Source organism: Stegostoma tigrinum, chromosome 2, assembly GCF_030684315.1.
Source record: "Stegostoma tigrinum isolate sSteTig4 chromosome 2, sSteTig4.hap1, whole genome shotgun sequence".
Classification (NCBI taxonomy): Eukaryota; Metazoa; Chordata; class Chondrichthyes; order Orectolobiformes; family Stegostomatidae; genus Stegostoma; species Stegostoma tigrinum.
In genome coordinates, this window is record NC_081355.1 from 106669785 (window position 1) to 106683980 (window position 14196).

A 14196-nucleotide genomic window follows, 5' to 3' on the forward strand; every position below is an offset into this window, starting at 1 on the left:
TGATGTTTCTATGTTAGTAGTCATGAGCATGAAACGTTCTTGTGAAATTTATATGAATCTTCAGTGGTCATTCTGCAGGAAACCTTAAGACCAAGGGATCTCATGACGCATGAGATCCTTTAATTAATAGTGTTTGAATTTTTCACAGACTGAAGTATGAATATAATGGCTCAAATGTGAAGAGTAGATTTAGTGGGAACTTCACGTGCATAAGAACATAGTTACTTTCTTCATTGTATTTTGCTCTGTTGCAGATCTTTGCTGAAGAAGGTCTAAGATTGTATACAAATCTTCATTCTTTTTCAAATCAGGTATGCCATGGAAGAACACTGGTGAACTTGCAGTTTTATAGCACATTAAACACAAGATATGCACCACTACAAAAATAAGGATATTATTTTTGCAATGGATCATAGTTTCAATATATTTATTTATCTCCTTCATATCCAATAAATAATATGATTGTAAAGATATATAAAATACACACACACACGCTGGAAATTTGAAGTAAAAGCAGACTTACGGTTCAGTAATCACCCCTCATCAAAATAAAATGTTGTCTTCAATTATTTTCATTAAGGTTGATACCCAAAATGTCAACTATTCTTTGTCTGATTTACCTGCTGTTTTCAATATTATGTTTGTTATATAAAAGCTTTGTAAAACATTTTGCATTAGGCAATGTGCTTTTTTTTAAATTGGAAGGAACATTCGGTACTGAGTTATTCATCTTTGTAAAATCCTTATGGTTCCAATCCTCAATGGAGATAGTTTGATTTGATCAGGGGTCACATTCATAGGCAACTGTACATCACAGACATTTGTTGGCATGTGAACATCAATTTCTATTTTAAATTCATTACACTCCAATATCTTAAAATCAATGTTAATTCTCTTTTCACTGACCTATGTCCTGCAGGTATACAGTGGCAAAATGCTGGGTTCAAATTCTTCTTATATGCATGTCATGTTCTGCAGAAGGTTGAAGAATAACATAATTATCATGGATAGATATCCTTGATCTTTATTTTATTGGCTATGTAACTAATGTGTTTATTAGCTGTAAAATCTAATCTGAAGAAACTAGGTTTATTTAACGTGACAATGATGTGTGTGCACAAATAACCAGGCTGTTTTAACAGCCTTAAACATTTAATTTAGCCTTCAATATTAGAAGTTAATTTCAAATGATGAATTAACACAGTTTTTAATCCGTTTCCATGCAACATGTTCTGTCAGTGAGTAAAACTGAATTAAGTGTCTTTTCTGTCCTCAGTTGGAAGATGACGAGAAAGCAATTTTGATGATGGAGACAGAGAAATTTCCTTCTTTATGTCAACAGCTGCAGATGTCCAGCAGAACTCCTGTTCATGGCAAAGCTGCCATTTTCGCTAAGGTCAGTGTTTTCATTATGTGGAATGATGGCTAGAAGGTGGGTTAAAAATTGCAATTTCATTTTGGACATCCAAACCTAATAAATATCACCAATCTGTCGTTTACCTGATAAACTGCCTGTATGTTACTGCAGCTGTCCTGTTATTCGACTTCAGCGTAAGGCGACATTCTAGCCTGTAGAGCGGAGTGGTTCAATGGGATTTTAATGCTTGCCAAACTTGTGGTGATCAGGTCTGATATTCCTCAAATGATACAAAATATATGCAATACTTTATTGAAAACATGTGTAACCTTTAAAAATAGTTTTGAGATTTATTTAAATTATTTAACTTACTTTTCAAACTAACATGTTCAGAGCAGATGGGACTTAAATCCAGGCCTTCCAGCCAAGGGGTAGGGACAATTTCAACTGCACCATAAACCTTTAGCAATGAAGACCGATACATTGACAGCCACAGCCACAACACTAGCTTCTACAGGGTTTTGGAATATGAGTCTTCACAAAGCAAGCCTGAATATGCAATCTCAAAGGGTGGTGGCAACATTTTAACCGATAGAATTAGAATTAACTTTATTGACACGTACTCAGATGAGTACAGTGAAAGGTTTACATGTCACCACTTCCAGCATCATCTTAGGTATGAAGGTATCTAGGTACACAATCATTAGTACAAATTCTAAGGGAATAAAAAGAGAAATGAAAAGAAGTCCAGCATTACAGATCATGGGAATAAATTAGAAAATAGATAAGAAGCCTTTCAACTTAGTTCTCACCAGCACCTAGCCTTGAGTCCGCACCAGGTCCTGACTCCTGACCAGGGTGGGCTTCACCTTGAGGTGCTCTAGGCTGGGAGACTGTTCTACATCCAACGCGAGGCCAAAGATCCATGCTGAGGCCACGCTGGACTGAGAGATCGCCAGTCTAGGCCGCTGAGACACCACCATGCTGGGCCAAGCAATCACCACACCGGACCCACAAGACACTGCAATGCCGGGCTGAGAGGCCACCACACTTTGCTGAGAGATCGTCACACCATATAGTGGATAGTGTATCCCAGTTTGTTTCAAATAAAGTAGAGGCCATTTACACTTCAAGAAATTTATGAGAATCAATGGCCAGAATCTTATAAGTGTCTGAGCAACTTGAACTCTGGCAAGATGTTGGGCAGAATGGGATAAGAAATCTGCTGTGGTCCAGCAATCCATTTTGGGCCAATTATACATCAGAAGCATGTCATCCCATCTTTTCTGCTTCTCACAAGCAGCGTGGCAATTTTGTTGCTAGGCAGCAGTGAATTTCCCAATTAAAGGGGATTATTGCTTGTTAAATATGTTGTTAGTGGCACAACTCATCTCATTAATATTTAGCTTCCTTTTTAACCAGATGCAGCAAACATCACATCCATGGCCAGTTCATTATACAGGAGTGTTTGGATTGATGGTTCCCACAAACCCAATGAACGTCACTGGCTTATATTGATGGAATTACTTTTTTAGGAGCTTTGAGCCATTTTTCTTATGCTGCCAAGAAATGTCTGAAGCCACAAGGAATGTTCAGCCTTTTCTCCTTCACTATTGGAAATGAAGGCTTGGTAGACTTGTGTTCCCAGTTAGGTTGTCTTTGCTAAACACTCTGAGCTTGGTACTAACAGCTACAATTTTTGCGATGCAGTGCATGCTGATATCAGCATCAAGTGACAGATTATTGATGATTGTAGAACCTGGAATGTGACCTGTGACTATCCTCCAGTGTTAAATCATTAATATTGATACACAACAATATGGCACATCCCAGATCATGATTTTTGTTTTCTTAATGCAGGTAGTTAAGCCAAACTCTTTACAGGACACTATCCATTGGTCCCTGAAGGTGTTCCTCACGAGAGAATGTTCGAGTGGCATCATCAGTGATGCAGTGAACAATCACAGATTAAGGTTAAGTGGTGACTGACCACCTGCATTTAATGACCTGGCCCCGGGATGTTAAAGGAAATAGTGATCTAAAAGAGAAAATTATAGTTTTTCATCTTCAGGAGCAGTTCTGAACGATTCGAAGTGGCAAACATAGCTGAAACATTTAAGGAAAAAAGAGAAAATAGCATTTTTAAAAATGCTTTGAAGAATGGGAGGTGATCCAATTGAAACACATGCAGTTTTCAAGGAATTTTTTACAGAATAGATAGAGGAAATATCTCCTATTTGGGGAAACTAGGAAATGGATTCACATGTTCAGAATAAGGAGTTGATTACTGAACACCGAGAGGAATCAAGAACCTTCTTCACTCAAAGGATTTTGAATCATTGGAAATCTCGATCTCAGAGCAGTGGATATACAGTCATTGCGTATTTTCAGGAGAAGTTGCTAGAGTTGTAGGTACTAAGGAAATTAATGGATATGGTGTTAGTACAGGGAAGTGGCATTGAGATAGATAGAAGCTCCAACTTGTTGAATGGCAGAATAAGCAAGCAGCCAAATGCCTAATCTGGATCCTGTTTCTTATGCTGCTACCTGTGAAATATTTAAAGCAAATTGGGTTGCCTGAGGATAAATGATTCACAGAAGAAAAGTACTGATCTCAGTCAATATCCATTCCCATTTGGTGAATGTGCATGAAAAGAAATCTTTATAGAGGAATTTCTTATGTGTGTGCCAATAGTAGTTTTAATAAAATTTTATTAAGTATTCATATTATTCTTTCACGTTATTCTATATTTTCAGGTTGACACTGCCATTCAGGAAACTAAGAACATAATGACTGTGTTGATGAAGGTTCTCTCTCTTTGTTACAAACTGTTAAAAAAGGTAAGACAATGAACCAAAATTGCACATAAAAGTAGCCGATTGGCCCATTTATCGATAATGAAGCATTTCAGCATAGAAATGTTGAATCTTCTTTGCACAAAATAGCATTGCTAAAAATGTAGAAACTTCAAGTCTGAAATTAAAAACCGTAAATGTTGGAAACTGACTTCTGATGACAGGTCTGAAATATTAACTCTCTACAGATGCTGCTTGACTTGCTGAGTCCTTCCAAGAGTTTCTGTTTTTAGTTTATAATTGGGGATTATGTTCAGAATAGGAATTCTGTATAAAACTAACTTTAGTTCATTGTCAGAAGGCTGTGGGTTCAAACTTCAATATTGAATTGAGCACATAATTGTGCCTCGAATGTATTTCTTCAGTGCAGTCCTGAGGGATTGTCAGAAGTGCCATATCTTTCACACTACCTTCAACCAAAGCCCAGGTCATCTGTTCACTGTCAAAACAGATACATTGGTCATTCATCTTATTGCTATCTATGATGTGTTTTTTAAAAAGGCTGTTACTAATTATCCATGTATAATATTAGCTGGCCATTAAAGATATTGCGGTTTGTGGAATTTGTTGTTCACAAATTTGTGATTGAGATGGGAATTGACAGAGTTGATGCTGAGAAAATATTTCTCCAGTGGGAGAGACCAGAAAGAAAAGTTCCTGCTTTCAAATATAAGGGATCGCCCACTGAAGGCATTTTTTCTCAGATAGTGGATAGTCTGTAGAATTCTCTTCACTACATTGTCCCACAGGTATGAGGCACTTGCTCCCTGCGTGGATAAGGAACAGGGCTGCAGGAAGGATGAGTCAACTGACCATGGCACCATAGTTGAGGAGACCATTCAAAAGGAGGGAGGCAAAATGACAGATTGTAGTTGTAGGGGATTCCATCATCAGGGGGAGAGACAGTATCCTTTGTGAGCAGGATAGAGAATCCCACATCGTGTGTTTCCTGCCCGGTGCCAGGGTGCAAGACATCTCTGACCGGCTTGAGAGGATACTAGAAACAGAGGGGGAGGATCCAGTTGTTGTGGTCCATGTAGGTACCAACAACATAGGCAGGACTAGGAAAAAGGACCTGTTTCGGGATTATGAAAAGCTAGGAACGAAAGGACAGACAGCAAGGTGGTGTTGCTCTGATTTTTAAGGATGATATCAGGGCGGTAGTGAGAGATGATATAAGTTCGACTGAACAAAAAGTTGAATACATTTGGGTGGAAATTAGGAATAGCAGGGGGAAGAAGTCACTGATAAGTGTGGTCTATAGGCCACCAAGTAATGATATCGTGGTGGGGTGGGCAATAAGCATAGAAATAGCTAATGCATGTAAAAATGGTCCAGCAATTATCATGGGGGATTTTAATCTACATATCAGTTGGTCAAAACAGGTCGGTTATGGCAACCTTGAGGAAGAGTTCATCGAATCCACGTCAATTTCCTTGAACAATATGTAATGGAACCTACAAGGCAGCAATCTATCCTAGATCTAATCCTGTGTAATGAGACAGGAGTAATTAATGATCTCACAGTTCGGGATCCTCTTGGAAGGTGAGGTCACAGTATGGTCTAATTTAAAATACAGATGGAGCGTGACAAAGTTAAATCGAGTACCTATCTCCTGTGCTTAAACAAAGGAGACTATGAAGAGTATGAAGGGAGGAAGTTAGCTAAGATAGAATGGGAGCAAAAACTTTCTGGTGGGTCAACTGACGAACAGTGGAGGACTTTCAAAACGATTTTTCACAGTGCTCAGTAGAAGTACATTTCTGTGATAAGGAAGAACTGTAGGAAAACAGAGAGCCAGTCATGGATATCTAAGGAAATAAAGGAAAGTATCAGATTGGAAAAAAATATACAAAAAAGCAAAGCGTAGTAAGCAACTATAGACTGGGAAATCTTTAAAGGCCAATAGAAAGCCACAAAAAAAAGTTCTAAAGAAAAGTAACGTAGATTATGAGAGTAAACTAGCTCAAAATATAGAAACAGGCAGCAAAAGTTTCTATAAATATGTAAATCGTAAAAGAGTGATGAAGGTGCCATTGGTACTTTAGGGGATGAGAAGGCCAATTTAATAACTGGGAATAAGGAAATAGCCGAGACATTAAGGAAGTTATTTTATTAAACATTAAACCCCACTTCCCTAACCTGTTCTTCCTCTCACCTATACCCTCCTCCCACCTCAAGCCGCACCTCCATTCCTTACCTCCTAACCTTATTCCGTCCCCTTGACCTGTCCGTCCTCCCCGGACTGACCTATCCCCTCCCTACCTCCCCACCTATACTCTCCTCTACAGGTTCTATCCCTGCCCCTTTAGCTTGTCTGTCTCCACTCCACCTATCTTCTCCTCTATCCACCTTCGATCCGCCTCCCCCTCTCTCCCTATTTATTTCAGAACCCTCTCCCCATCCCCCTGATCTGATGAAGGGTCTAGGCCTGAAACATCAGCTTTTGTGCTCTTAAGATGCTACTTGGCCTGCTGTATTCATCCAGCTCCACACTTTGTTATCTTAAACAGTTATTTTGTGTCAGTCTTCACAGTGGAAGACACAAATAACATGCCGAAAACTAATGGCAAGAAGGTTATAGCAGGTGAGGACCTAGAAACTATCATCATCACTAAGGAGGCAGTACTGGGCAAGCTAATGGAGGCTAAAGGTAAATAAGTCTCCTGGCCCTGATGAAATGCATCCCAGGGTACTAAAAGAGGTGATGGGGGAAATAGCAATTGCCCGAGTAATTATCATAATTTACTGGACTCTGGGTAGTTCCCACAGATTGGAAAACGGCCAATGTGACACCACTGTTTAAAAAAGGACGTAGGTAACTATAGGCCAGTTAGCTTAACTTCAGTAGTGGGGAAAATGCTTGAATCTATCATTAAGGAAGGAATAGCAAGACATCTGGATATAAATTGCCCTATTGGGAACACCCAGCATGGGTTCATGACGTGTTAGTCATGTTTAACTAGTAGAATTCTTTGAGGACATTACTTGCATGGTGGACAATGGGGAACCTGTGGATGTGGTGTATCTGGATTTCCAGAAGGCATTTGACAAGGTGATACACCAAAGGCTGCTGGATAAGATAAAGTTGTACGGTATTACTGGTAATGTATTGGCATGGATAGAGGATTGGTTGACCAATAGAAAGCAGAGTAGGGGTAAATGGGTGTTTTTCTGGTTGGCGGTCAGTAGCTAGTGGTGTGCCTCAGGGATCAATGTTGGGACTGCAATTGATTACAATTTACACAGATGATTTGGATTTGGGGACTAAGTGTGGTGTGTCAAAATTTGCAGATGACACTAATGTGAGTGATAGAGCAAAGTGTGCAGAAGACACTGAAAGTCTGCAGAGGGATATAGATAGTCTCAGTGAGTGGGCAAAGGTCAGGCAGATGGAGTACAATGTTGATAAGTGTGAGGTCATCCATTTTGATAGGAATAACAGCAAAATGGACTATGTTTTAAATGGTAAAAAATTGCAGCACACTGCTGTGCAGAGGGACTTGGGTGTCCTTCTGCATGAATCACTAAAAGTAGGATTGCAGGTGCAACAGGTAGTTAAAAAGGCAAATGGAATTTTGTCTGCCATTGCTTGAGGGATGGACTTTAAAAACAGGGAGGCTATGCTGCAGCTGTATAGGGTCCTGGTGAGGCCACAGCTGGAGTACTGTGTGCAGTTTTGGTCTCCTTACTTGAGAAGAGATATACTAGCACTGGAGGGGGTGCAGAGGAGATTCACTTGATTGATTCCAGAGTTGAGAGGATTGGATTGAGGATAGACTGAGTAGACTGGGATTATATCATTGGAATTCAGAAGAATGAGGGGAGATCTTATAGAAATATATAAGATTATGAAGGGAATAGATAAGTTTGATGCAGGGAGGTTGTTTCCGCAAGCAGGTGAAACTAGGACTAGAGACCATAGCCTCGAAATAAAGGGAAGCAGATGTAGGACTGAGATCAGAAGGAACTTCTTCACCCACAGTGTTGTGAATCTGTGGAATTCCCTGCCCAGGGAAGCAGCTGAAGCTACCTCACTGAATATTTTTAAGGCAAGGCTAGATTAAATTTTTGAAAAGTAAAGGAATTGAGGGTTATGGTGTGCGGGAGTAAGTGGAGCTGATTCCCAAGAAGATCAGCCATGATCTTACTGAATGGCATGGCAGGCTTGAGGGGCCAGAGGGCCTACTACTGCTCCTAGTTCTCATGTCCAACAGCAACAGAGGCAGATTAATCAAATATCTTTATGCTTGAGTTAGTTATTTTTAATATATCTGTTCATAGGATGAGGACATTGCTATTTGGTTGCTTCTTGCTCATCTCTAGTTGCCCTTCAGCTGAATGAAAGATTTAAAAGGTTCAGAGTTAACCACATTGCTGTGCATGTGGAGTCACATGTGGACCGGACCAGGTAAGGCTGGTTGCTCTCCTGAGTGAACTAGATGTGTCTTCACAACCATCACCATTTTCCATTACACTAACTTCTAATTCCAGGGTTTGTTTTTTAATTATTGAATTCAAATTTCACCATTTGTTATGGTGAGCATGGGTTCTGGATTGCTAATTCAGTGATATTAGCACCATTCCACCACCTCCTCTTGATTGACAAGGGGTCACAGGGTATGGGGTAGCCAGGAAAGTGTAGTTCAGATAACAGTTAGATCAGCCATGATCTTATCAAATGGCAGAGCAAGCTCAACAGGTTGAATGGCCTGCTCCGGCTCCTTTGTGCATATGAATGAATGTTCATTGTCAGAATATTAGGAGGCCACAGCAATAAGTGAATTGTTCTTTATTCAACCAGTTTGGGTACAAGGAGAATCTACTGTGATTCCTGCCCGTCCCCATGCTGAAATACTAGCTTTATATTGGCAAAATCATATGCTCGAGGCCACACTTAAGGGAAGGCGATGGCCGAGTGGTGTTACTGTTAATCCAGAGACCCAGAGAGTGTTCTGGGGACCCAGATTTGAATCCTACCATGGCAAATGGTGGAATTTGAATTCAAGAAAAATATCTGGAATTAAGAATCTAATGATGACCTTGAATCCATTGTCGATTGTTGGAAAAACCCATCTGGTTCACTAATGTCCTTCAGAGAAGGAAACTGCCATCCTCACCTGGTCTGGCCTACATGTGACTTCAAACCCACAGCAATGTGGTTGACTCTTAACTGCTGTCTGTGCAATTAGGGATGGGCAATAAATGTTGCCTAGCCAGCGATACCGCCATCCCCTGAATGAATAGAAACAACATTTTTAAGATGAGAGGAGAGAGATTTTTTAAAAAAAGGCAATTTTTTTTTTACACAGAGTAGTTCTCGTGTGGAATGAATGTCCTGAAGAAATGATGGATGCAGGTACAATTACGTCAAAAAGACATTTGGATAAATACATGTATAGGAAAGTTTTGGAGGGATATGAGCCAGGAGCAGGCAGGTGGGACTAGTGTCTTTTGGAATTAAGTTTGGCATGGACTGGTTGGACCAAAGGGTCTGTTTCCATGCTGTATACCTCTGTGATGACATGAACACCAGTGTTAGATAAAATGCAGCATATATTTATTCACAGAATGTAATTTTGTGTTCAACTGTTACGGCCATCAAGGATCTGTAATTGTTTTCATATTTTTTGCAGTGTAAAGTGGATCAAACATTCATGGGTTCTCCCCACAGCTGGAGAGGAAATCAGCTGCAGATGATTTCAAATGGTGAGAGCTTAGATGGTCAGAATACAGATACATTTGGTGTGAAATCTCTGGAAAGGCACATGGCAAATTTAACATTCTTAGAAAGCAAATGATGGGGCAAATCCTATAGTGGCTATAACACTATTAAAAAGCAAATGTCACATGTACTGTAAGCTCTGTACAGTTTTAGCTGCAAACTATCAGCTCATGGTTTGTTAAATTTATAGTACTTAATGTGGCTGAAAATGGCGGTTATCCCTGACAGATTCCACCACTTGGAGTTGCGACTGTTTTAAGCCTCCTACTTTAAACGGTATTTTTATTCCTTTGGCTCTGTAGTATTTTAAGTAACACCTAATCGAATAGCTACATATCTTGGTTAAATATCTTCTCGGAAATGTGTTCATGGAGTTTATTCTTTCTTAGCCTGCTGATACATTGTCTTGATCCATTTGTGAATGTGTTATTGATGCGATTAGTCCTTTGATGCTGCTATGGTCAAAAATATGTAAGAGCATAAACTGGATTTTACAGGCATACATTACTGCTGTGTGAAAATAACTAAACCAAATTATTATATTTGCAGGCAGGCTATTGCAACAAACTTGATAATTTGGGTGCACCCAAATCAAAAAAGTCTGTCTCGCTGTTTTATTTTCTTCTGCTTCTCCCTATTCAAGTTGTAAATTTGCAGGAGAAAGGCCCAAGCTTCCTTTCACTCAAATTTGTACCAAAACAATTGAAACTGTCTTGTTTTTTGTGTCAGACTGTCAAGTTTGTGTTTTTTCTCCCTTACTACCTACAAATTAAAGTTCTTGATAACAGATATAAATTTATTTTGAAAGTATGTATTTTGTGTTTAGGAAGAAGAGCAATCAAACAGATCACAAATTTTAAGAGGACAGGTATTTTAATGAATCGAACTCTTAAATATGTTCTATCCCTCCATCACCTTCTTCCCCCATGAACTCTATACCTAATGTCACTATTTTTCTGGTGATTTTGATATGCAGTGCAGTGGGGTTGGAATGTTGATGCATGAACCACTGGAAATATTTAGTATAAAGAACTTCTACTGGATTTGTATTACCTATAAAGGCAGTTTTTAAAACAAACCTTCTCTTACAATTAACATGTAAAGTTTTATATTTTTAAAATAAAATTCTAATTCGTTAATCTTCATCACCTTTTGTGTATTGTTTATTGAATTTCATACTCTCAGAAGAAAGTATGTTTGTATATAAATACTGGTCAAGATTTATTTATTGTTGTGTCTGCCCTAAGAAGTCTATTTCTGATGCCTTTGATCATAGAAGAATCCCTACTGTGTGGAAGCAGGCCATTCAGTCCACCCTGACCTTCTGAAGAGCATCCCACCCAGAGTAGCCACATCCCTCAACCCTACATTTCCCAAGGATAATCTGCCTAGCCTGCACACCGGGAAATTTAGCATGGCCAATCTACCTAACTGCACATCTTTGGATGGTAGGAGGAAACCCATACAGACACAATGTGCAAATTCCACACAGACAGTTGTTCATGGATGGAACTGAACCTGGGTCCCTGGTGTTGTGAGGTAGCAGTGCTAACCACTCAGCCACTATGCTGCCCCTTAATTTGTATTTATATCTAGTGAAAATATTGTTTTTTTATACTGTCAACACACCCCTGTATTTGCTAACGTTTGTGTTTACATCATGTCAGGATCTTCATTTGTCAACAGAACTTTTCCATTTTTAATGGAAACCACAATAATGCAGCATGCTTCATTAAAATTCCTGGTGTAATCTATCCTGGAGTTATATTATTCTACTGAGTCCTTTGATACATACAGAGCTTCAGTTTTTCAGTACAAGTGGTATTTGAAGACTGGGAAACTAATCATAAAAAATATTTGCTTCATTACCAGCGAAACATTTGTCAATCAGAAGATTGTTTGGAAAATAGCCTCTTTCTGCTCTGTTTGATCCTAAAGATCTCATATTCAAACTTTATACTGATGATTCAGCCAGTGGATTGTTTTTGCTTTCATGTTTTTGATTTTGCATTAGCCTACCTATATGGTGTTTTGTGTTAGATGGATCCAGTTAACCAATTTTGATATTGTCTAATATTACAGATTTTACACTGATACATATCACTCACTCACTCATTCTTGATGCTAAAAGTTACATGATGTTTTAGAAATACTGAACTTAAGTCAAATCCAATAAAAGTCAACATATCATTAAGCACATAATACTAAACACCCAAAAGCACTAAAACATTTAACAACTCTGCGGTTTCAATTTTTGGCACAGCTTGCCACTTGTAAAGATCAGATTCCAACTGAATATACAGCAGAACAGTGCAGCACAGCAACAGGCCCTCAAGCTCACATGTCTACCAACCATGTTGCCATTCTAAACTAAACCATTCTGTCTGCATGTGGTCTGTATCCCTCTATTCCGTATCTGCTTGAGTATCTAAATACCTCTTAAAATGTTGATATTGTATACGAGGTACAAGCTTGGATTAATAAACCTTCCCTATTGACTATAACTGAAGACAACTTCAATAATTGCATGCAACAATGCCTGCTGCTTTTGCAGACAGCAGCAACATTTCTGCTGACACTAGCAACTAGTAATAGATTCAAAAGATAAGCAAAAATTTGAGTATTCCTTAGTAGTAACATGAGAGAACATTTAATCAAATTAGAGTTGGTATGTTTCACACTGGCTTAAGAAAAACTATGACCCTGCCTCTAATTATTCATTTCCAATTTAAAATGACAAAATTGCAAGTGGGATTTTTCTCCAAATCTACGTCAATTTATAAAGCCCTTTCAGCCAAGTCAAGTGCATAATTCATTCAATTTTATGTTGCCTTGGGATGTGTTGACAGTCCAGATGCAGAGTGTGAATAATGGGTAGGATGTTAGATACAACATTCAATTAAGCATAATTCTATGCAGCAGATTTTCTCTGTAGAAAGATATACAAGAATCAAATAGATCAGGTCATTCACAGCCACAAGCCCGCTCAGCCTTTCAATAAGATTGTTACCCGATCACTGTGACACCCAGATAGTTCATATGTTTAAAAAACTGTGGATGCTGTAAATCAAGAACAAAAAGTTGGTGGAAAAGTTCAGCAGGTTTGGCAGCATCTTGAACAGAAAAACACAGATGGTGTTTCGAGTCCAGCGACCCTTCCTCAGAACTGTGTTCTCTTCCTGGGAAGAGTCACTGAACCTGAAACGATAACTCCTTCAGTTTTTTCCTTCACAGATGCTGCCAGACCTGCTGAGCTTTTCCAGCAACTTTGTTTTCATTCATGTGGTTGCCAACCTGAAAAAACCTCAGTGACCTGACAGGTCACCAATTTTATACCCAGACGAATAACTAGTGCATAGGTGGCAACTTTTTTTTGCCAGAACCTTTTTTACAAAATTTCATATTAATGCCTTGTGGAATGCCACATACACCATTATCTGCAAGATCCCCCTTTATTCATTTTTTAATTTGTCTTCAAATAACTCATTAGTCAACAATAATTTCCATTTCCTGAAGGTTTTCCAATCTGCTGGGATCTTTGAATCCTGGGGATGATCACAGCCAATACATCTAAAGCACGAGGAGCTTGAACAGTTCATCCACTTTACTAATGCCTTCCGCCCCAACCTTAAGTTCACCTGGACCATCTCCAATACCCCTCTCTCGTTCCTGGACCTGTTTCTATCTCTGGCAACCACCTGGAAAAAGATATCTATTTCAAGCCTACCGAACTACCGACTCCAACAGCTACCTAGAATACATCTCTTCTCACCCACCCTCCTGCAAGAATGTCATCCCCTATTCCCAATTCCTTCACCTCCACCACATCTGCTCCAGAGATGAGGCGTGCAACTCCTGGACATCCCAGATTTTCTCGTTTTTCAAGGACTGCAATTTCCCCTCCCCAGTGGTTGAAAATGCCCTTGACCGCATTGCTTGTTTCCTGCAACTCATCCCTCACACCCCCTCCCCACAACAACAAAAACAGAATCCCCTTGTCCTCACGTACCACCCCACTAACCTCTGGATTCAACACATCATCCTCCACCACTTCCGCTACCTGCAATCTGACCCCACTACCAAGGATATATTTCCCTCCCCACCCTTATCTGCCTTTTGGAGGGACTGCTCCCTCTGACTCCCTCGTCTACTCCACACTCCCCACTAGCTCCACCACCCCTGCCACTTTTCCCTGTAACTGCAGGCAATGCGACACCTGCCCCTACACCTTCCCCCTCACCCCCATCCCAGGCCCCAA

General features: G+C 39.6%; 1 protein-coding gene across 5 annotated transcripts in view; it reads left to right on the top strand.

Moving 5' to 3' along the window:
• ctnnal1 (catenin (cadherin-associated protein), alpha-like 1) overlaps nucleotides 1-11083 on the top strand; it is a 311456-nt gene extending 300373 nt beyond the window's left edge. For 4 of the 5 annotated variants that reach the window (XM_048554131.2, XM_059638321.1, XM_048554141.2 and 1 more), the window contains 4 exons: nucleotides 255-311; nucleotides 1277-1396; nucleotides 4115-4198; nucleotides 9850-11083. In XM_048554131.2, the coding sequence (XP_048410088.2) occupies nucleotides 255-311; nucleotides 1277-1396; nucleotides 4115-4198; nucleotides 9850-10014 (426 nt within the window). In that variant the 3' untranslated portion in view covers nucleotides 10015-11083. The other variant, XM_059638327.1, reaches the window with a different exon arrangement.
• Nucleotides 11084-14196: the final 3113 nt, after the last annotated feature.